At 59.0% G+C, this 20,956-nt stretch overlaps 1 protein-coding gene across 4 annotated transcripts; it reads left to right on the top strand.

Annotated features, from left to right (window-relative positions):
- The first annotated feature begins 2,764 nt into the window (after window positions 1–2,764).
- Window positions 2,765–19,729, top strand: NR4A1 (nuclear receptor subfamily 4 group A member 1). Of its 4 annotated transcripts, none has more exons than XM_045800999.2 (7): window positions 2,765–2,886; window positions 14,822–15,699; window positions 16,500–16,629; window positions 16,929–17,080; window positions 17,420–17,622; window positions 17,726–17,904; window positions 18,893–19,729. In XM_045800999.2, exons 2-7 carry the CDS (start codon window positions 14,824–14,826, stop codon window positions 19,147–19,149), a joined length of 1,797 nt encoding a protein of 598 aa, XP_045656955.1. In that variant the 5' UTR covers window positions 2,765–2,886; window positions 14,822–14,823; the 3' UTR covers window positions 19,150–19,729. The 4 variants fall into 4 exon arrangements, with proteins under 4 accessions (XP_045656955.1, XP_045656951.1, XP_045656956.1 ...); XM_045800995.2 differs by lacking the exon at window positions 2,765–2,886 and adding an exon at window positions 4,697–4,909; XM_045801000.2 differs by lacking the exon at window positions 2,765–2,886 and adding an exon at window positions 4,977–5,206.
- Window positions 19,730–20,956: the final 1,227 nt, after the last annotated feature.

The following is a 20,956-nucleotide window of genomic DNA, read 5'->3' on the forward strand; positions in this document are numbered from 1 at the left end:
TCATGGGGTGTGAGGCTGAAATGAGAAAGTGCCTGTCAAGTGCCTAGTAAAGTATCTAACACGTGGTGTTCAATATCATCTGCTGTTATTATTGTTCATACTCGTAATATGCCCATTTCCGGGTGGGGACTTAGCCGAACGCAGGGCTGACATCCAGGAGGGCGCCAGGGCCGGAGAGGGTCGGCCAGCCATGTCCTGTGGCGAGGAGGAGTTTAGTTAAGAGAAGACATACTTGATAGGAAGGGGAGAAAGGAGGGGAAGAGGTTTCCTGTGGGCCCGGGCAGAGCTGGGATCCAGGCCTGGGGCTCCTGGAGCCAGGGCTGTAGCTCAGAGTAGGGAGGGACTGTCAGTCTTTGCATCTGGCCTCCCATGGAAAGGACAGCTCCTTAGCTCCAGCGTTCTCCCCACCGCCTTCCAAGCAGCTGGCTGGTTCTCTCGGCCCAGTTCTGAGGCAGGCATGTGCGAGTCCTCTTCTCCACATCCCTCAAATACTTCCCGAGTACCGACTAGTGCTGAGCTCTGGGAGACCGAAGACTGCTGCGATTGAGACAGATGGGTGAATAGCTGAACCTATTTGTATTAAAATAGGTTAATGTGTGGGGGTGGGCGTGGGGGCTCTCCGGGGAGGTGGAATGGGGCTGGAAACCTGATCGTTGAGAAGAAGCTAACCATACAGATGTACCGGGCAATGACTTTCTTGGTAGAGAGAATAGCCAAAGCAAAGGCCTGACTGGGGAAAGCAAGCCCAGGTGCTTGGAGCACAGCAAGGAAGGGGGAGCGAGAGCTGGGTCTTGAGGTCTGGCCTGAGGCTCCCACGCCATTTAGGGGGCACCAGACTCTTCTCTTCCAAGCCCCCTCGGCCCTGGGTTCGCCCTCTGCACAGTGCTGAGTGTAATTGACCTTGGTTCATTCCCACACCGTAGTGTCCTGGGGCCCAGAAATGTAGGTTTGCTCCTTCTCGGATCTCCTGTTGTTCGGGGCTCACTGCCTGGCTCACGTTAGGCCCTCAGTCAACACTCGTGGACGGGATTTTGATCTGCGACGGGAGATGGGATCAGATATTCGCTCTAAGATGTTATGAAGCACTTTCAGGGCGTGACCTGGGTCCCCGACTCTGGCGCCTATTCTCAGAGATCTGGGAAGGTGCGTGGGGAAGACCTGGGTGCTCAGGGCAGACCTGACTGTGGTGGGAGGTGTTGGCCCTTCCTGCCCTTCCTCCTCAGTTGTGGACTGGTAGAGAGAAAAGGGAAGGCTGTGGAGGGGAGCCCTGGGGCCTTACTGCAGATCTGTTTCCGGGGTATGGGAAGATGACAGTGTCATTCTGGGAAGCAGGTGTAGCCCGTGGGCTAGGGCAGGTCTGAAGCCTGATTTTGCCTTCTATTAGGGGCTAGAAGCCCTCCAGGTGTTCTAGACTTCTCCCCTCCCTTTTTTTCCCTGCCACCTTCACCCTCTGCTCTCCATTACATCCACAGGAGCATGGGAGTGTTGGTGGCTGTGTAAGAGGAGAATCTGGGTACCATGGTCCAGAGTAGCTCCCTTTAGCCTGTGGACCCTGGGGCAGAGGTCAAGAGGGCAAGGAAGCACATCACCCACCCTCTGGGGCCCTTCTCCTCCTTACTCCCTCTACCTCCCAGCATGGGAACATCTACTTCTCTTTTCCCACGCCTCATCTTGCCTGAAGGGCACCTGGTCCTGCTTTCACTCTGGGGCTCAGTCGGGAGGTGGAAAAAGGGAAGAAGAGATGTGGGGTCTGGAGTACCTTGGCTCAAGGAGGCTTTGGCATCGGTGAGAGGACGGGCGAGAGCTTAACAAGGCTGGAAGGGTGGTGCTCACAGTTGGCTCCGGAAGTAGAGGCCAGCTGCCCAGAAGTGGGTTGGGATGAAAACCAGGGTCTGGGGCCGGCTCTGATGTGTCCTCATTTAATTTCTCCTAATAATGATAGGGCTATCATATGTGTACCTGGCACTGTTCTATGTCCTTTACCCGTATGAACTCATTTTAAGCCCCACCATAGCCCCGTGGTTGTTAATTTCAGAGATGTCAATTACAGATTGTTATTTTCACAGTGGAGGAACTTGAGACACAGAGAGATTTTGTAACTTGCCCAAGATGACAAGTGACAGAGCCAGGATTTGAACGCAGGCATCTGGGATCCAGCGTCTGTGCCCTTAACCACTTTGCTTCAAGCTGGGTCTTCGCATTTGTGGGACTGGAGCACCTTCACAGAATATTTCCTGGGAGTCACCGTTGCTCTGCTTAGAAGGCTGGGCTGCCTGGAGATGGGGTGATTGAGCCCCTGCCCCATGGGGTCCTCCGAGGCTTTAGGGCCAAGTTAGAGCCCTCTAAGGAGAGAGGGGTATCCTGCCCTGTCCTCAGAGTAGCTCCCTTTTCTCTGCCTACAAAAGGGCCAAGTGCTGGACTGAAGCCGCCCCCGCCCCCCCCCCCCCCCGCCAACCCCAACCCAGGAGTGGGGCAGGAGGCTGAGGGGCTGGATGCTGGCATGTGTCTCCATGGCCCTGAGATGGCCCAGATAACTGTCAGCAGTTCCTGGTCACGTCCCACATCCCCCAGAGCTGTTTGCCTGGGGTTCTGTGTGCCCCCAGGTTCTGCTGCCCAGCCCAGGGAAGTCCTTGGGCTGGCTTATCGCCTCTCATGGCCTGGGTCCTGCCCCTGTTCTTACTCCTGTGTTTCCTGGCTGTGCTGCCTCCAGGGAATGTCCCGGCTGGCTGGTTCCTCCTCACTCACACTGATTCCCCCTCTGTAGGCTTCCACCATGGACAGAAGCCAGCCCTGGTCCCTCTTTGGTGTCCCAGCTCCTTCTGCCTGGCCCTGGAGGCCCAAGGGATGGTTGACTGTTGTCCGAGGTCTGTTAGTTCATCCAGACTGGTGAGTGCTCTACTGTTGTCCTTTGTACTCCTCTGGGGCCTTCAAGCAGCTGGGGCTGGGGGGCAGAGGTGGGTGTGGAGCTGCCCTAAGCGGATGTGGTTTGGGGGATGGAGGGGGAAGCCCTGCAGAGGTGGCAGGCGAGATGCTGCTCAACTTGGGGAGAACTGATTTCTTCAGTGACGGGAGTAATGGGGTGGGGAAGGGGGAAGCCTGGCTTTCTTAGCAGGATAGGCTGGGGGGGCTCTGGGCCTGGGCGGCATGGGCTGGTGTGGGAGGAGAGGGGCAGGGATGTGAGTGAAAGACTGCTGTTGCCAGGGCAGCGTGTGCCTGGTTCTGATGGGTGGGGCTGGGTAGCTCAAGGCAGGCTGGGAGTGTGGTGGGGCAGGCCCAGGGCATGGGAAGTTGGCTTGCTTCTAGGGCATGCACCAAGGGAGAGCATGGAGGGAAGGCTGGGATTATCTCCCCCCTAAAAGGGCGATGACCACCACTTCCTACTATGATGGGTCTGTATGGGGAAGATCTCGCTGACCAAAGGCAGTGATAGACCCTCCATGATTCACCCAACGTCCCTGAGGGGGAAAATCTCAGACTTGTGGCGATGGCCAGAGGGACTCTAGGCCATCTAGTTCACTTTCTTCTCTTATGGGTGAAGAAACTGAGTTACAGAGGGGAGAAGTGACTTTGCAAGACCCTACAGTGAGGGCGTGTAGAGCCAAGCTGAGAATCAAGGTCTCTGGAGGCCTGGTCGGCTCGTGGAGGACTTACCTTCCTTGCCTGAGGAGGCTTCTGGAGAAGGTACAGGCAGACCTGGGCGTGAGGGGTGGAGTGTAGGAACGGAATTTCCACCAGGTCTTTCCCGTGGGATCTCAGATACTAGGATGGGGCCAAGGGCACCCCAGTCCTGGTTACCATGTTTACCTGAGAGAGCTGGAGTTCAACCTGGCACGTGGCCAGGGACCTGTGATTGCCTTCTTCCTGTCCCAGAACGGAGGGCTGTCTCCGAGCCACAGCCCCCTTCAGGCCTTGAGGGATCCCTGGATGAAGGCGGAGCTGTCTCAGTATCTCCCCCAGCCCCCCAGCCACTGTTGCCTCATGTGGAGTGGGTGTTCGGGGCACAGGGAGTCCCAGGGAGGTGGCTGCAATGGGGGAGGACGGGGTGGCCACTGTGAGCCTGGGTGGAAGGGGGGGAAGCCCAGGGAAGCAGGGCCTCCTGTTCCAGGGGCTGGGCTGGGTGTGCACCTGGCCGCCCGCTGGCAGCAGGCTCCGTTCCACCAACCTTGGGCTGGGGGCAGGGAGAGGAATTACTGTAAGTGGGAGAGGCAGGTGTCCCTGGTCGGCCGGGGATTTGGACTTGGGAGGCACGTGAGTGAAGATGACAGCAGCGAGCCAGATGGCTTCCCCCAACCTGGCCCCCACCTCTACCGTCAGCTCAGACTGCCTCCTGAGCGCCCAGCCTTCCCCTCTGTGTACAGAGTGGCCCCCATGGGCAGAATTCCTTGTGTTCACCTCGTTGTCCGGGTGATGGTGGTGCCTGGGTGGAACTCTCATGCCATACCCACTGCCAAGGCCACCCCGAGGGGCTGCCAGCCGGGGCCCCGTGAGCGCTAGAGCTGCTGGTCTTGTGACGTGGGCACCCGTCTGCCAGGCCTGGGCACGGGCCCAGGGTCACGCTCACGCCGGGGCTCCCGTCAGCTGACTATTTTGGGCTCTTGCTGACCTGGGCCAAAGTCAGGCCTCAGCCAAGAGGGCCCCGAGGCAGCTCCCTCTGTCCCCAGAGGCCGGCTCTGGTTTCGGCTATATAAACAGAGGAGGACATGCTGGCTTGGAGACAGGTCCACGTCCTAAGTCCGCTCAGCTGGTGCATAGCCTTGGCCGGGCGGGCCGGGCTGACCGGGCAGTCCCGTCTCTTCCCGCAGGGCTCCCTGAGGCTGCCAGGAAGAGCCCCTGAACAACCCCAGGATTCTCGCCTGGTGCAGTTGTCCAGGATCTCTGAGAGTCTAAGCAGATCGTGAAGAGATAGCTGGTGAGTCTTAGGGATGGGGAAACTGAGGCATGGGAGCTGGGCCGTTTGGATCTTTTTCCATCGTGACCATCTTTGGCCTTGAGAGGAGGGGGGCGGAGGAGGAAACAGGGCTGGCTGACCTTCCCGAGGAGTGAGAGTGAAGCTTGACCTGAGTTGGGAGGTGGTGGGAGTCACATTTGGTGGCTCGCCGTGGTCAAGAGCTGGGAGACGTGGGAAGAGACAGGTGCTGCCATTGCTCTCCTTCCTTGGAGATTTCCACCACACTCTCCGTCCTTCTCTTCTGTTGACCCGGCCTGGGTGAGGCACTGGTCAGCTCGGGCTGGGGAGGGACGCTGGAGTGAGCTGGGGGGGCCTCTGCATAGATCCCCGAGTAAGGTCCCTGACCCCCCAGCTGGTTGGGACTCGGGTACTTGGCTTCCCTGAGCCCTCAGCCCCTGCCCTGCTCTCCTTGCCTGGCTTCCCAGCTGGTCTTGGTGCCTGCAAAGCAGGGCTGGAGCGAGGTCTGGCAAGTCCACCAACCATCTTGCCACAAACACGCTTCCCGGGCCCCGGGCCAGGGGCTGCAGCCCGGCATGGAATAAGTGGCAGCTCCTTACGTGGGAGGCTCTTGTGCTCTCCTTCTCAGTTCTCAAAAAAAAATTTTTTTTTCCCTTTTCTGAACGTGAGTCTCTAAATGAATCCAGAGCCTGTGACTAAAAATACTTTAACAATAGGAAAATGCATCAGTCTTTCCGGCTGGGGCTCGTTATCAGAGGGTTTTTATTTTGGAATTTGAAATTTTGCCCAAGGAGGCTGGGTGGAGACCTTGGGCAGGGGCAGGAGAATTTGGTGGGTGGTGATGTTCTGCAAGGTGGTGGGAGGCCCTCCAAGGGTGGAGGAGAGGAGCTGGCCAGGAGCTGAGCAGACTGGGGGGCACGGAAGGAGGTTTGAGGAGGGTGCAAACATGGCGTAGGCCGACCTTTCCCAAAGGCACTCCGTGATCTTGTCTGTGTTTCTCTAGCACCATCTGGCCCTTCTTCCCGAAGTCTGATCTTACTCTTTCGTGCTGTCTGTTCATTCTTCCTAACCTGAGAGGGAGTGGAGGGTAGAGAAATCCCTGGACTAAAGACAGCCTCAGTGGAGAGAGGCCTGGCCTCCTTAACTCACAAGCTTTCTCCGGAGTATTAATTGAGCACTTGCTGCATATACAGAGTCTGGAATTTTCCCAGTGCTGGGTGGAGCCACGTCTCTGGGCACACTCTCATTTCCTTCCACTCAGCCCTGGAGGGGGAAGAGGTGTGGATGGGGTTACTGTTCTCCAGTTCTTGACGAAGGGGGTGCTGGCCCTCCAGTCTAGCTGAAGACCCTGCTATCTCCTTTCCCTGCCCGCCCTCTCTGCCCCAGGGTCCTGCTGCAGGTCCCTAGAGTTCAGCTTCCCAGGCAGGGCTCCATTTCACTGGTGAGCCTCCCCCTTCCCTTAACCTGTTGAATTCACACAGCCCCGGGAGTGTGAGGTCTGCACTGGGCAGACGAGGAACCGTCTCGGAGAGGGCAAGGGACTAGCCCCAGGTCACACACCAGGCTTACAGGCTCCTGGTCAAAGAAGGCTCTAGGAGCTCTTCCATCTTTTGTCCTTGCTGGGGTTGGGGTGAGAGGCAGGGGGCAGTGGCTTACCTGCCCACATCCTAGGGAGTCTGTTGTCAAGGAGGTGACAACGTGTGTGGTCGTGGCAGGGCCTGGGCGAGATCAGAGCCAGAAGCCTGGTCCTGACCCTACATCCCCAGTTGCCAGAGCTGTGCACAGGAAGCCCCCTGGGGCAGTACGTACTGCTTCCTTGCCCACAGCATAAATCCCCCTACCCACTGCCAAGGCAGGAAGAGGAAGTGGCCGGGTCAGGGCTGGCGATAGGGCCTGGGGCTGAGGAGGGGAAGCTCCCGTGGCCACTTCTCAGCGGGAGGAGGCAAAGCTCACTCCTTCTGCCCACCACGCGGGAAGGGTGTGGAGGCCTGTGGGTGGGGATGGTCTCGGTGAAAGTAGGGCAAGTTCCTGCCCTCTGCTGGGGGAGGCGCAGCCCAAGGGGGGGGCAGTGTGGGAAAGGGGCTGTGCATTTCTACTTCCTACATCCCCCATTTACCCAAATCCACACCCACCCTCTTGGCTGGTGAACGATGGTGGACATTGGCTGCCCATTTGGGGCCTGCCCCGGGCTAGTTAGTATTGAAGATGCATGAAGGCCCCGCCTGCCGAGGTCGGGGACATGGGGGGGGGGGGCTTGCCCTCACGTTCACATAGAGCTGAAGGAGGGATGAGTCAGCACATAAGTCCCTGGGCCCCATAAGCTCTGACTCGGGGGGCGGGGGGCAGGGGCCTAGTGAGTGCTTCCGAAAACATGCAGGGTTGACAGAAAACATCCTGTGTGAAGACCCCTTTCTACCGAGAGGTAGCGCAGCCTCTCCTAACCGTAGCTGTGCTCTGCGTGTGTCGCTAAAACAAATACATAATGGGAAACAGGCACTGTTCTCTGATTTCAGCAACACACACTTGAATGAATCTGTACTCGATGAATTCCAGCAGCATCTGCGTCCATGTGAATAAATACGTCTCTCCCGTTTAGGCGTGGCTATTTTTTAAGAAACTTTTGTTTTTGAAAATAATAACATACATAGAGAAAAGTACACAAATCGTAGGTGTGAAATCTTGAGTATAGTGTGATGACGTTTCCAGGGTGAACACACCTGGCTGATCGTTGTCCAGGTTGGAAACTGGGATGCTTCCAGTCCCACCCAAGACCCCCTCACAGGCACTGCTGTTTTCAGTTTACAGGCCGTGTGTGTGTGTGTGTGTGTGTGTGTGTGTGTACACACACGTATGCGTGCGTGCACATACCTGGTTCTACGGTACATTTAGAAGAACCAAGGCCCAGCAGGCCAGAAGCCCAGTCTGCAGTCCACAGTGGGGGCCATGGGTGCCGCACAGACCTGGGAGTTAGGGGACCTGCATTTGAGTCCTGCCCCCGAGCCTCCATTTCCTCGTTTATCAAATTTGGGTCACAATTCTAAACGGGGAAGGTTGAGGGGAGCGTTTAGTGGAAGAATCCACACGAAATGCTGTGGACTAACGTCTGACCCTTGATTGGTACTCCCTATAGCTCCCCTCACTTGCGAGAAGGTGCTTATGATTAAGAGTTAGGCTGGGGGAGGGGTATGGCCTGAAGTCTTGGAGGATGGGCAGCATTAGAGCAGAAGGGAGGAAGGGGGTCTCTCTGCCCCCGGAAGGGTGGAAAGTCTCGCCCAAGGTCCTCTTATGGGAGCAGTGGGGAGCCGGGGGTAATGAAGGTAGACGGGTGCACTGGGCCAGGCTGTGCTCTGGGAGCCTGGTGTGGACTGTCGTCTCATCTCCAACACTACATCTTCCCTCCCTGCGCTTCTTGTGGTATCGTGGCCCCGCCTTACCTTCTGGTCCTCCCTCTAGTTTTGGATATCCCTCCCATCATTACCTCCTTCATCATTACCTGTCCCCTCCCACCCCACACCTCCCCCCACAAGGGGCTGTTCACTCTGACCTTGCTCTTGAGGGTTGGACTTGAAGATCCCTTAGGAGCTTGGGACCAGCTTATGCTCCAGGCCTCCCAGGGTCTGCATTCATTGTGCCTTTCCCCAGAGTTCCACCTTAGCCAGATTCCGCTCTCCTCAGAGCCCCAGGACACCGTGGAAGGCCTCTGGCCAGCAGGGATGACACCAGGGGGTCCCAAAGCCCCTCTTCCCTCTCTCCCCTCTGCCATAAGGTAGGTGCTCCACATGGGTGCCTGAATGGGTGGCCGTGGCTGTGCTCCCACAGGGGGACCCTGCCTTTTTTCTCCTTATTTACTTATTTTCAGAGCGCAGCGTATACAGACCCTGTAGCGTCCCTGCCACCAGAAACATGGCCAAATGGCGGATGTGGTTGTCTTCGCCTCCCTCTGCCTTTGTGGCAGGGAGAAAGCAGCCGCCAGACCTGCAGTATCCTGGCGAGATGGGGCCTGGGCTGCAGGCTCCCATCTGGAGGCTAATGCTGAGATTCGGAGATTTAGACCAGGGCCTTGGGCAGCTCCCCACCACACTTAGTTCCCTGGGGCTCCTGGCTGGGCTGGTCCTGTGGGAAGGTAGGAAAGATCTGTGTTGCTTTTTACAAATGGAGAGTGGCAGGGAGGACAGGGGGCCACCAGGGCTCAAGGCCGGCTCCGCTCTCAAAGAACTGGTAACGGCTGGGCTTGCACACAGACTGAGATCAACCTTCAGCTAATACCCCGGTAGGCTGGGGCAGGATGGAGGGAGCGTGGACTTGGCTAATCATGTTTTGCTGACATTAATTAATTAATTACTTTTGAGGAAGGCACTGCTGGGGTGGAGGGAGGCATTCCAGGGTGGGGTGACAGGCTAGGTGGGAAGCCAGCCCATGATGTGGCTGGGGCTAGCTTCACCAGCCCAGACTTGCTGTGCACTTCTGAGCAAGGCTCCTCTGGGAACCCTTGGGTCCTAATCTGCAAAATGGGAGGACGTGAATTCTATCGGCAGTTTTATCTTTTTTATTACTTTTCTTTAAATGCCTATTTTTTAAAAAGATGTATTTCTTTTAGAGAGAGAGGGAGCACAAGCAGGGGGAGGGGCAGAGGAGAGGGGGAGAAAGAGAAGCAGACTCCCCACTGAGTGTGGAGCCCACCACAGGGCTCCATCTCAGGACCCTGAGATCCTGACCTGAGCTGAAATCAAGAGTCGAACGCTTAACCGACTGAGCCACCCAGGTGCGCCCCATAGTAGCAGTTTTAAAGCCTTTTTGTTTTTTTCTTTTTTTGTGCGTGGAATCTCTTTTCCAGGCAGAATCTATGCAAAAGCCCAACACAAAGGAAAACAAAACTTGTGAAGTGGAGATCTTGCATAGGTCCCATTGCGTTATTCTGCCCATGCTTCACTTTTCCCGGGGTGGCCTTGGAGGGTCTTTGAAAGATGGTTCGGGAAAAACCAGAGCTCTCTAAAGACCTGTCCACAGTGAGACTTATGCTGAAGTGGGGGAGCTATGGCAAGTTCTGACCAGATCACCCAGTGAGATTGGTGTTGCATGAAGACTACTCCACTGGTGGGCAGGGGATTTGGAAAGAGGAGACAAGCTGGTTAAGGGTCAGGTTCCTTATTGGGTGTGGGCAAGGAGAAGTGGAGGTCACTGGCCTCGCTCAGCTGGTCTGCTGTCTTCATGCACCGGTGAGGCGTGGGCTGTGGTTGGCAGTAGGAATAGGGGTCCAAGAGCTCTTCCAAAATAGAATTTCAAGAAAAAAAAAAGAGAAGTTGCTTGTGGGGCATCAGGAGCAGAGATGGGGTGGTGGGCAGGGAGTACGATGATGACAAGCTCTGCCTGCAACGGAGGAAGTTTGAGATGCGGGCAGGACCTTTGAGTGGGCAGAAATGGGGGCTGAAGACAAGGCTGTGGGGGACCTGAGATGGGAGGTAAGAGTGGAAGTGAGGAACAGGAAGTGCCTCAAGGGTAGGGGGAAGTGCTGTCGGGTGACCAGATGAGGTGAGAGTGGGGCCACCAGAGCAGGCGCAGTGCAAGCAGAAGCCCTTCCAGCTGACTCATAGGGGAGAAGGGGGCTGGGTGGGACCCCAGTGTTGGGGGGCGTCTCTCCTCTTTGTAAACATTAGCGCTACTTCCCCTCTTACCTAGCAAGTGCTGGCTCCCCGAGTTTGGGGTAGAGCGGGGGTGGTGGAGTGACAGCCAGATCAGGGAAAGTTCTAGGTGGGCTGCCGCGTGGTTTGTGCCCCGACACACCCCTCTCCGTCCCTTCTTGCTCCACGGGACAGGTCAGAGCTGCTCTCTCCACAGGTGCTGGAGGTGAGGTAGGAGTCACGGACAGGGGAGGGCGTGAGAAGATCCCCTGCAGATGCAATCAGAGGTCCCGGGTTCCACCCAGTGTCCCACCACCTCGCTGTGTGACCTTGAGCGAGTGCCATTATTTCTTTGAGCTTGTTTATTTATAAAATGGGGAAGAGTCGGCACAAATTTGACAAGATTTCTCAGGCTCCACCCGGTTCTGAAATTCGGTAATTTCCCAGCTATAGTGCACCCACCCTCTAAGGGACTGGGAAGAAATCAAGTTCAGCGTGTGGAGCGGAGCCCATTGGCCCATCTTCGGCCTGGCAAACCCCTGCCCTGGAAAGGTACTTTGCATTGGGAGAGTAGGGGGCAGAAACCAACAGGGACCGGGGCGAGGTGGGGGGGCGGGAGGAGGATGAAGTTCCTGCGCCAGTCTCTCAAACAGTGACTCTGCTGGGGAAGACGAGTCAAGTGCACTGGCTGCGCCTGGGGCTGAAGTGGGGGTGCAGGTTGTCCCGGGTGTGTCCCCGAGTTGCCCGCCCCGGCCCGAGGCCTGCCCTGGCAGCCCAGCAGCGGCAGAGGGCGACCCCCCAGGGCCCCAGGAAGGGCTGGGAGGGTGCACAGGCGGAGCCGGGCGCAGAGGGAGCCGCAGGGAGCGGGCGCGGCCGTGGCTCCCCAGAGCAGCCGGGGGCTGGAGATCCTAGTCCGGGGAAGCCCCGCGGCCGCGGCTCTAGAGCGCCCCCTTCTCGGGCTCTGGCCCTCCAGGCCGGTTATTTCGGACCTGGGGGCCCCGGGCCGGGTCCTGGGTCGGGCGGGGGGGAGCCTCGGGAGTCCGCGAGCTGCTATTTTTAGCCGGCGCGGCGGGCGCGAGGGGACTATTTATAGATCAAACAATCCGCGCTCCCTGCGTCAATGGAACCCCGCGTGCGTCACGCGCGCAGACATTCCAGGCCCCCTCTCGCCCCGCCCCCTCGGGCTCCCCGTCCCGCGCCTCCCCCTGGCCGCCTCCCGCCGGAACCGCGCCGCCCCCCGCGCCCTTGTATGGCCAAAGCTCGCCGGGCCGCGTGCGTCAGTGGCGCCCCCGCCCCTCCCCGTGCGTCACGGAGCGCTTAAGAGGAGGGTCGGGCTGGGCCGGGGAGCCCCAGTGGCAGAGGCTGCGGAACTTGGGGGACTGTGCAGTACCGGGGGAACGCACGCGGGACCAGACTGCGACTCGGGGTGCCGGTCCCGGGCAGGGGGAGCAGGAGCCGGCCAGGTAGGTGCCCCCCGGGGGGGGGGAGCGTGCATCACAGCAGCGCTCTCTGCTTTGGTTTTTAGGGGTGTTGCATGAAGGAGATGGTCGTACGCGCGGGCAGAAAGGATGTTGTAGGGTCAGCGTGCAGGAGAGCGGGTGTAGGGTGCAGCTCTGGCGTCGGAGGAGAGCGGTTGGAGCGGGATGAGGACCCGGATCGGACTTCAATCTACTGGGCGCGGGGGTAGATTGGGGGGAGTGTCTGTGCAAGGTGGAAGCCGCAGGGGGTTAGAGCTGGCACCACGAGTGGGGACTTGTGCAGTAGGAGGCTGCCTGTAGTTCAGTTTCCGAGGGTGCCGGAGGGGCACGGGGCGCCCTGGACTGAGGTGGTGATGGGGTCTCAGGACAGTGGGGGAAAGATACACGGAACTTTAACTGCTGGGATCCATCGGACCCCTTCCTGCCAGGATTGGATTTCCAAAAGGGTCTCCTTCCTCCCCGCATGTCTGCCTCCTCCCCCATTCCCTTCGTTGTTTCCTTAACACGTTAGAGGCTGCGGCTTAGTTTGCAAGGATCCCCGAAGTTGCTGCCTGAACTGTATTAGGAGACTTCTGGATTGCTGAAGGAAATGGCCAGCATTGGTGGCTGAACTGTGGAGGGGTACTGTTTGTGTTCCACTAAACGAGTCTTCTTAGGGGCGGGGTCTCTGGAAGCCCAGGGAAGATTGTTTTAGCTGTAGCTGGGCTCCTGTGGGGGGGGGGTGTGTGAAGGAGAGAGAGAGATGTGGAAATCTTGGTCCTTGGGGATCCTGGGTAGGAGTTGCTTATGTTGGAGTCTCTGGTGTACTACCTGAAGGATACCCCCCCCCACTGTTCCAGCCCCACATGCTGGTCACATCTGTGCCCTCCCCCCCAGTCCCAGTTGGCTCATACAGGTAGGGTGCAGCCTGAAGCTTGTTCAGCGTAACAGGTGCAAACCACATTGTTGCCAGGACCTGCCTGAAGCCGGATTCTCCCTGCTCCCTCCTTCAACCCCGCCCCTTCCTCCTCCCTGTGGGACTGCTTCTCCCCCACCCCCCTTGACGCTAGATGTAGGTTCCTATCTGGTGTAGTTAAGTACCTCCTTGAAGGGGGGTGGAGGGGGATAGGTTGATGGGGGTTGATCCGGATGTGGGACGTCCAAGTGGAGAAACAGGATTTGAATAAGGCTGGAACACCCAGCCTTCTTCCAGGTGGCTGCCACCTCTCCTCCACCCCTAACCCATCCCTGCCTAGGCTGTCATCGGGCAGGGAGACGTGGCCACTCTTATCTCTCGCAGGTGCGCTATATGCCTGTGGACAGGCCCTCCTGGGTGGGTGGCACCAGTGCTTCAAGGGGCTTCGTTGTCGGGGTTGGTTGTGGGAGTGTCAGGCCAGGGGTGGAGCTGCCCTGTCCAGCGCCCATGGAGGTGGGAGAAAGTCTAGAACCAGAGGACTCCCTGGGCTCTTGGCCAGGAGGTGGTGCCAGCCTTTGCCCCCTCTCTCTGTTCCCTCAATTATGGCACTCTCTGTTCCAGCTTGCTTTCCTACCCAGCCTCCCTCCCTCACTGGGAGGGCCAGAGCTCTGCCGACCCCAGGCATGAATGTGGGATGGGGAACTGTCCCACAGCCTCCTCCATGGTCGTTTTTGACCAGTCTGCAAACTTAAGGATCCCCCCTAAATGGTGCTGTCTGCTCCTTCTGGCTTCTCATGATTGAGAGTGTGACCAACCCTCCTTTCCTGAGCTCCTGGATTCTTCAGGGCACAGATACTCCTTAGTGGAGGGACCCAGGCAAGGACGGGATGTCTTCAATCTGCCCACCAACAGGCTGCTTCTCCCCGTGTAGCCACCTCAAGTCTGCTGGACTCCGAGAGTTCTCATAAAAATAATAAGGCGCAGTGCTTTTGGGGTAGCAAAGAAATTCTTCTTAGGGACTGTCCATTCTTCTGGAAGTCAAGGGGGGCTGTCCTGTCCTCTTTCTGGCCCCTATTCGGCCTCCCTCCAGCATGCGGCCTTTAAAGGTCTGGAGCCCGGTTACTTGATCCCCTGGGGAGCTGGGGAGCTGGGGAGCTGAGGACTGCTGAGGAGGCCCCAGGTTCCCTTCGTTTTTGCTTTTGGGAGCCTCCCAGGCAGCGCCGAGTGGGTGCCCATGCCCAGATGGCAGGACTGGGGTGCGCGTGGGAGCTTCAGCCTTTGTTCAGTGTGTAGAGTGGGGGCAGGGATGGGGACAGACTCATGGCCACTTAGGCCTCTTGCTTGGGCAGCTGGGCCTTCACTCTCGGCTCCTCTTCCATTTTCAGGATGTCCATCCCGGGCGCTGTGGGGGAAGGAGGAGACGGGTTTTTGCAAAGGCTGGGCCATGCCTGGGAATATTCCCAGAAGGGCCAGGTTGGAGAAATATCATATCTGCACCCCGAGAGTGGGCTAAGTCAGGCTTTGCTCCCACCCACCCTTCTCCCAGCCCCCACCCATGCCTTACCCGTTGCGGGAGGGCAGGGGGCTGGAGGAACACAGTTTCCCCCTGTTCCAGCAGAGAACTCCTGGCTGGATGCCTTCCCTAGGGTTCCCAGGCTGACTTGGGTGTGGCTGGCCTTCCAACTGAGCCCACTCTTGCTGGGCCACTGCCCAGGGGCTTTGTGACATGGAGGTTGAAATGGTACTCCGGCTGGGGACTGGGGTTTCTGGGTGCCGTGGTGGGCCACGGTGCTCACGCCTCAGTGTCCTGTGTCTGGCTGGGATCCCTGCCACCTGGCTGCTCAGGGACCTATACTTAGGGGTCAGCCTTCAGGCTTCTCTCACGGACTCTCACTCCCCCAATCTTGGTCTCCTCCCTCTTCAGAGATGCCCTGTATCCAAGCCCAATATGGGACACCAGCACCGAGCCCAGGACCCCGAGACCACCTGGCAAGCGACCCCCTGACCCCCGAGCTCGGCAAGCCCACCATGGACCTGGCCAGCCCTGAGGCAGCCCCCACGGCCCCCACCGCCCTGCCCAGCTTCAGCACCTTCATGGATGGCTACGCAGGGGAGTTCGACACCTTCCTGTACCAGCTGCCGGGAACAGCCCAGCCGTGCTCCTCCGCCTCCTCTTCGGCCTCCTCCACGTCCTCCTCCTCGGCCACCTCCCCCGCCTCTGCTTCCTTCAAGTTTGAGGACTTCCAGGTGTACGGCTGCTACCCTGGCCCCCTGAGCGCCCCCCTGGATGAGACCCTGTCCTCCAGCGGCTCCGACTACTACGGCAGCCCCTGCTCAGCGCCGTCGCCGTCCACGCCCAGCTTCCAGCCACCCCAGCTGTCTCCCTGGGATGGCTCATTCGGCCCCTTCTCACCCAGCCAGACGTACGAAGGCCTGCGGGCATGGACAGAGCAATTGCCCAAGGCTTCCGGGCACCCCCAGCCGCCGGCCTTCTTTTCCTTCAGCCCCCCTACCGGCCCCAGCCCCAGCCTTGCCCAAAGCCCCTTGAAGCTGTTCCCTTCACAGGCCACCTGCCAGTTGGGGGAGAGAGAGAGTTACTCCATATCAACGGCTTTCCCAGGCCTGGCTCCCACTTCTCCACACCTCGAGGGCCCAGGGGTGCTGGATGCGCCCGTGCCCTCGGCCAAGGCCCGGAGTGGGGCTCCAGGGGGAAGCGAGGGCCGCTGTGCCGTGTGCGGGGACAACGCTTCGTGCCAGCATTATGGTGTCCGCACCTGCGAGGGCTGTAAGGGCTTCTTCAAGGTATTGGGCTGCCCTGGGTGCGGCTTTTTATGGGAAGTGGGCAAGGCTGGTCTCTTTGCCCAGCAGCGTCTCTGTGGTAGCCTCCCTGGGGTTCTCTTCCCAACTAGTCCTGCCCTTCAGGGAGGGGTCGCATCTGCAGGTGGCCTACCCTCCCAGGGACCCACAAATGGCAGGGGGCTGCCCGTAGAGGGACGGTGAGATACGGGGCGAGGCTTCGGGCTGCAGGGGTGCCCCCAGGAGGGCACAGGCTAATGGGCAGCCTCTGGTTTTCCTCTGCCTGTCCTCCCCCAACTCAAGGTCCTGGTGGGAAGGGGGCCCCAGGCACTCATGTTCCTGGCGTGAGATAAAAGGATCTGGGAAGAGGGCTTGGTGCTTGAGGGCTGGGGGCGGACTGGGGAACAGGCTGTATGTTTGTCCCAGCTCTGGGTGCCTGCTCAGCTTCCCATCCCCACCCCCCACCCCTCCTCTGCCCTCTCTTGTCTGCCCCAGGGAAGGCACATTGAGAAGTGCAGGTATCTGGGCTGCCAGGGAGCCCCGAACCCCTGGCTCCTAGTCTTGTGTCCTGGGGGGTCTCCCTCCTTAGGCAAAAACTTCCCCCAGTGTCCCCAAGATTTTCTTTTTCCTCCCCCCCACCCCCCGCCATCTCTCCCTCCCCTGCCACCCAAATGTTAGAAAAATAGCTGTGAACAGAGAGTGCTTTTGTCTGTGATGGCAGCAGGATCTGGACGGTCCCCTCCCCTGGGCCCCCCCGCCCCCCCGCCCGACTCTGACAGCCTGTTCCGTGTTGCCCCCCCATCCAGCGTACAGTACAGAAAAACGCCAAGTACATCTGCCTGGCTAACAAGGACTGCCCTGTGGACAAGAGGCGGCGAAACCGCTGCCAGTTCTGCCGCTTCCAGAAGTGCCTGGCCGTAGGCATGGTGAAGGAAGGTGGGTGGCTGCGATGCGCTGGTGGGACAGAGGCCGGCCTGAGTGGGGTGGGGCAGGCAGAGTGCCCCCAGACCTCTGTCCTGGTGGGCCGCAGTGGACGGCAGGAGCAGACCTTACGTCCGCTCCCCCTCTGGTCCACCTGCTTGGCGCATGGGTGGGGCGTGCTCTCTGTAGGGTCTCAGGGGCTCCAAGTCCTGAGACTCGGAGGTACTTCGCAGCATTGACGCACACGGCGTGGGCTGAGAGTCCCTTCCCTGGACCCCTTCCTCCTTTCCTTAGCCCTGCCTGTTTCTCTGCAGTTGTCCGGACAGACAGCCTGAAGGGGCGGCGGGGTCGGCTCCCTTCAAAGCCCAAGCAGCCCCCGGATGCCTCTCCTGCCAATCTCCTCACCTCCCTGGTCAGGGCGCACCTGGACTCTGGGCCCAGCACAGCCAAACTGGACTACTCCAAGGTGAGGCCCCGCCCACCCCACTCTCAGTGCCTTTGTGCGCATGGGATAAGGCCCCTTCCCAGTGCAACACCTGGGAAAAAGAGGAGCCCCCTTTTGGGCTGACCAGCTGGAAGAATGTACCCCGTCAGGTGGGCAGCCAATCAGAAAATTGTGCTCCTCCCAGCAGCCTCGGCCCGGGGTGAATATTTAAGGGTTGGCGAGCAAGAGCAGGGGCAGAACCTCAGGCCCTCTTTCGCCCCCCCGGCATCTGGAGATCCTCTGAGTGCATGACGTGGCCTCCTGTGGCGGCCCCGCCGCGGGGCCCTTTGCGGGGTGCTGACCCCCTCGGCCCACCCTCAGTTCCAGGAGCTGGTGCTGCCCCACTTTGGGAAGGAAGATGCCGGGGACGTGCAGCAGTTCTACGACCTGCTTTCGGGTTCCCTGGAGGTGATCCGCAAGTGGGCTGAGAAGATCCCTGGCTTCGCTGAGCTGTCCCCAGGCGACCAGGACCTGTTGCTGGAGTCGGCCTTCCTGGAGCTCTTCATCCTCCGCCTGGCCTACCGGTGAGTTGCCGCTGTCTGCGGTCCCTTGGCTCCTCTCCTCCCCTGTGCCCTGTCCTCCCTCGAGCCGCCCGCCCCGACCGACCTCTGCATTTCTCCGCACTAGGTCGAAGCCGGCCGAGGGGAAGCTCATCTTCTGCTCCGGCCTGGTGCTCCACCGAATGCAGTGCGCCCGCGGCTTCGGCGACTGGATCGACAGCATTCTCGCCTTCTCTCGGTCCCTGCATGGCTTGGTCGTCGACGTCCCTGCCTTCGCCTGCCTCTCTGCACTCGTCCTGATCACAGGTGAGCAGTCCCTGGGGGCCTGGGGAGGGCTTGAGGACCTGGCCCTTGGTGCACCGGCATCTGGCACCTGGCGGGCCCCCACGTTGTGAAGTGAGGGCGTCCCGAGGCAGAGAGGGGCAAGCATGTGCTCAGAGTGACGCAGCTGGTAGGCCGCAGAGCTGGGGTTCAGGCCCCGCCGCATCCGATCGCAAAGCCCAAGGCCGTCTGTGACTTATCGCATACTCTCCAGGATGCACGCCGTGTGGGTGTCGCCTATGGCCTGGGGTTCTCGTTTGGTTTGAAAAATCTTCCCGAATTATGAAAGTGCACAAATGCTACATTTTCACAAGCTCCTCACACTCCCGTAGCCAGCACCTAGATGGGGAAACAGAACCCTGCCTCCTGTCCCCTCACAGCCCTCGGCGTCCCCAAGGGTAACTGCTCCCCTGGTCTCCAACAGCGTAGGGTAACTGTACGTGTTGTGTACTTTTGTAGGTATCATTCTTCAGGGTGGATTTTTTGGGGGTAAATGCAGAGGTTTTCAGATCTCTTTTTTTACAAAATTTTTTAAAGCCCCAGAATCTTCCCCCATCCCCCTTTCCACTAAAATTTCACAGAGGACCCAGCCATATAGGACAAAATCCGAGGCACTTTGGGCCGAGAGAGCGGTGGGTTTTGGAATCTCTAAAACGCACTGCTCCGCTCCAGGGTGTCTCAGAACTGGCTGGGAGAAAACTGTGGGCCTAAGCAGAAAATCTGGTTAGGGATTGAGTTCGTTTTTGTGACCTTGGGCAACTCATTTAACCTCTCTGGGACTCAGTTTCTCATTTGGAAGAGGAGGATAATGACTAGACTTCCAGTGGGGCTGGAAGATGGGCTCCTGTGTGCACTTTTGCAAAGCGCCGGGGGAGGGGGGATGGGTGGCCAGGAGCAAGTGGGGCGAGGCGGGGTCTGGGGTTGGGGGGGCCTGCTCCTCAGACATGTGGCTGACCCCGCCCCCCCCCCCCAGACCGGCACGGGCTGCAGGAGCCTCGGCGGGTGGAGGAGTTGCAGAACCGCATCGCCAGCTGCCTGAAGGAGCACGTCTCGGCTGTGGCGGGCGAGCCCCAGCCGGCCAGCTGCCTGTCCCGCCTGCTGGGCAAGCTGCCCGAGCTGCGGACCCTATGCACCCAGGGCCTGCAACGCATCTTCTACCTCAAGCTGGAGGACTTGGTGCCCCCTCCACCCATCGTCGACAAGATCTTTATGGACACGCTGCCCTTCTGACCCCAGCCCAGGAACACGCGTGCCCCGTGTACGCACGCTCATACGCCACCCCACGTGCCTTTAGCCCACGGCCCACCGACCCCTGGAGCACCCCCACCCCCCGGCCTGGGCTTGAGCTGCAGACCGGCCGGCCTCCCCCACTTGGGCTGGGTGGTTGGCAGGGAGCTCACGCCCTGGGGGAGGGAGGATGCATTCAAGAGGGGGGTGACCCCTACTATTTGTCTTACCCCCCAGCCCAGCCCCAGCCTTCATGTTTTTGTAAGATAAACCGTTTTTAACACACACCGCTGTGCTGTAAATAAGCCAAATGCTGCTGTAAATACAGGAAGGAAGAGGCCGAGATGGGAGTGAGGGTTGAGAGGGAGGGGCGGCCCCCACCAGCCCGGGCAAGCCTTTCCCGCCTCCTTGCACCTGCTCTCTCTTCCCGCCCTCTTTCCACATGTACATAATCTTACCCTAGGAAGAAGACAAATGACAGATTCTGACATTTATATTTGTGTATTTTCCTGGATTTATAGTATGTGACTTTTCTGATTAATATATTTAATATATTGAATAAAAAATAGGCCTGTAGCTGAAACCGGGAGCCTGTCTGTCTCTGACACCCTCCTCCCCACCACACGCACCCCCCCCCCCACACCCCGGTAATTACTGAAGACAGAAGCGACTCTGGATGAATCGCGGATGTTACCAACCTGAGCTCACAGGCCTCAGTTTACTCCTCTGTGAGAGGTAGCCACGCCTGACCCCTGCTTCTTGGGGTTGGCACACTAGCACTCAGACTAGTTTCAGATGAGTGGAAAGCCTCTGATGAAGCCACGCCTCGTGGAGGGAGCCTGTGGTGGAGGCCCTGGGGTCTGAGGGGACAGCAGCGCCACTCCGACTGTCACGGCTCCTCCTTGGAGCCAGGGTCTCTGATTGGGCTTCCATGTCTGTAGGACAGGGTGAGGGGCAGAGCCTGCCTCCTGTTGCTGCTGGGAGTCCGGGAGCGTGGGTGGGGGGCTGAGCCTGGGGCTGGGTAAAGGGCCGCCCAGGATGGCGTTAGTTGTTAGTACAAGTTTTTTTCCCATCTGCATTTTCCACATTCCTTCCCACCTGCCTAGCACCCCAGCAATAAGATCCGGGTTCCTGGTGGCCCTCGTCCTCTTGGGTAGAAGATCGTTCTGGGGTTCCCACCTGTACTCAGGTGCCCCTGTGTAGGTCCTCCAACTCCCAAGCTCATCAGTTGCTTAACTGGCTTAAAATGCAGGTTTCTAGCATCTATGTCAGAAACTGATTTGCTGAGGCGGGGGGCCCAGAAATCTTCGCTTTTACCAAGCACCCAGAGTGCTTGTGATGCCTCTGGTCTCGGGGCCACTTTTTTGAGAAACAGGAACCTAGATCGACCCCAACCAGAGGCCCCGGGTAGATTCCAGCCATGGAGGGTCCAGCCCCCTTCACTGTGCTTAGTGTCTGTCTAGCTGCATTGAGTCCTGCTCAAGGACCTGGTAGGAGGCCCGAAAGCACCGCCTATCACACCTGTTCCTCACAACCCTTGGCCCAGGACTCTGAGTCTCCACCTTTGTGGCCCCTGACTGGTTGGAAGTCATACAAAATAGGGCTTTGCTGCCGAGGATGGGATCAAGGGCCTTTCCCCGTGCTCTAGCCACAGCCCACAGGTTCCCCGAGGGGCTATCAAGCACAAGCCCTTGCTCGGGTTCTAGGAAGACCGTCCAGCCCCAGGCCTTCTGCAGGGTCCACATATGGTTGGGGTGGGGAGTCCTGGGCCCAGCGCATGGTGACCACCCCTCCAGCATGTGTCCCTGGC

This window comes from Ursus americanus, chromosome 25 (genome assembly GCF_024610735.1).
Source record: "Ursus americanus isolate L20-20 chromosome 25, mUrsAme1.1.p, whole genome shotgun sequence".
NCBI classification, from domain to species: domain Eukaryota; kingdom Metazoa; phylum Chordata; class Mammalia; order Carnivora; family Ursidae; genus Ursus; species Ursus americanus.

Excerpts from the sequence above, each read along its gene's own strand:
- NR4A1 (XM_045800999.2), top strand. The coding sequence starts at position 14,824 with ATGCCCTGTATCCAAGCCCAATATGGGACACCAGCACCGAGCCCAGGA. Across the intron at positions 15,700-16,499 it reads GCTGTAAGGGCTTCTTCAAG|CGTACAGTACAGAAAAACGC; the intron begins GTATTGGGCTGC and ends CCCCCCATCCAG. Across the intron at positions 17,623-17,725 it reads ATCCTCCGCCTGGCCTACCG|GTCGAAGCCGGCCGAGGGGA; the intron begins GTGAGTTGCCGC and ends TCTCCGCACTAG.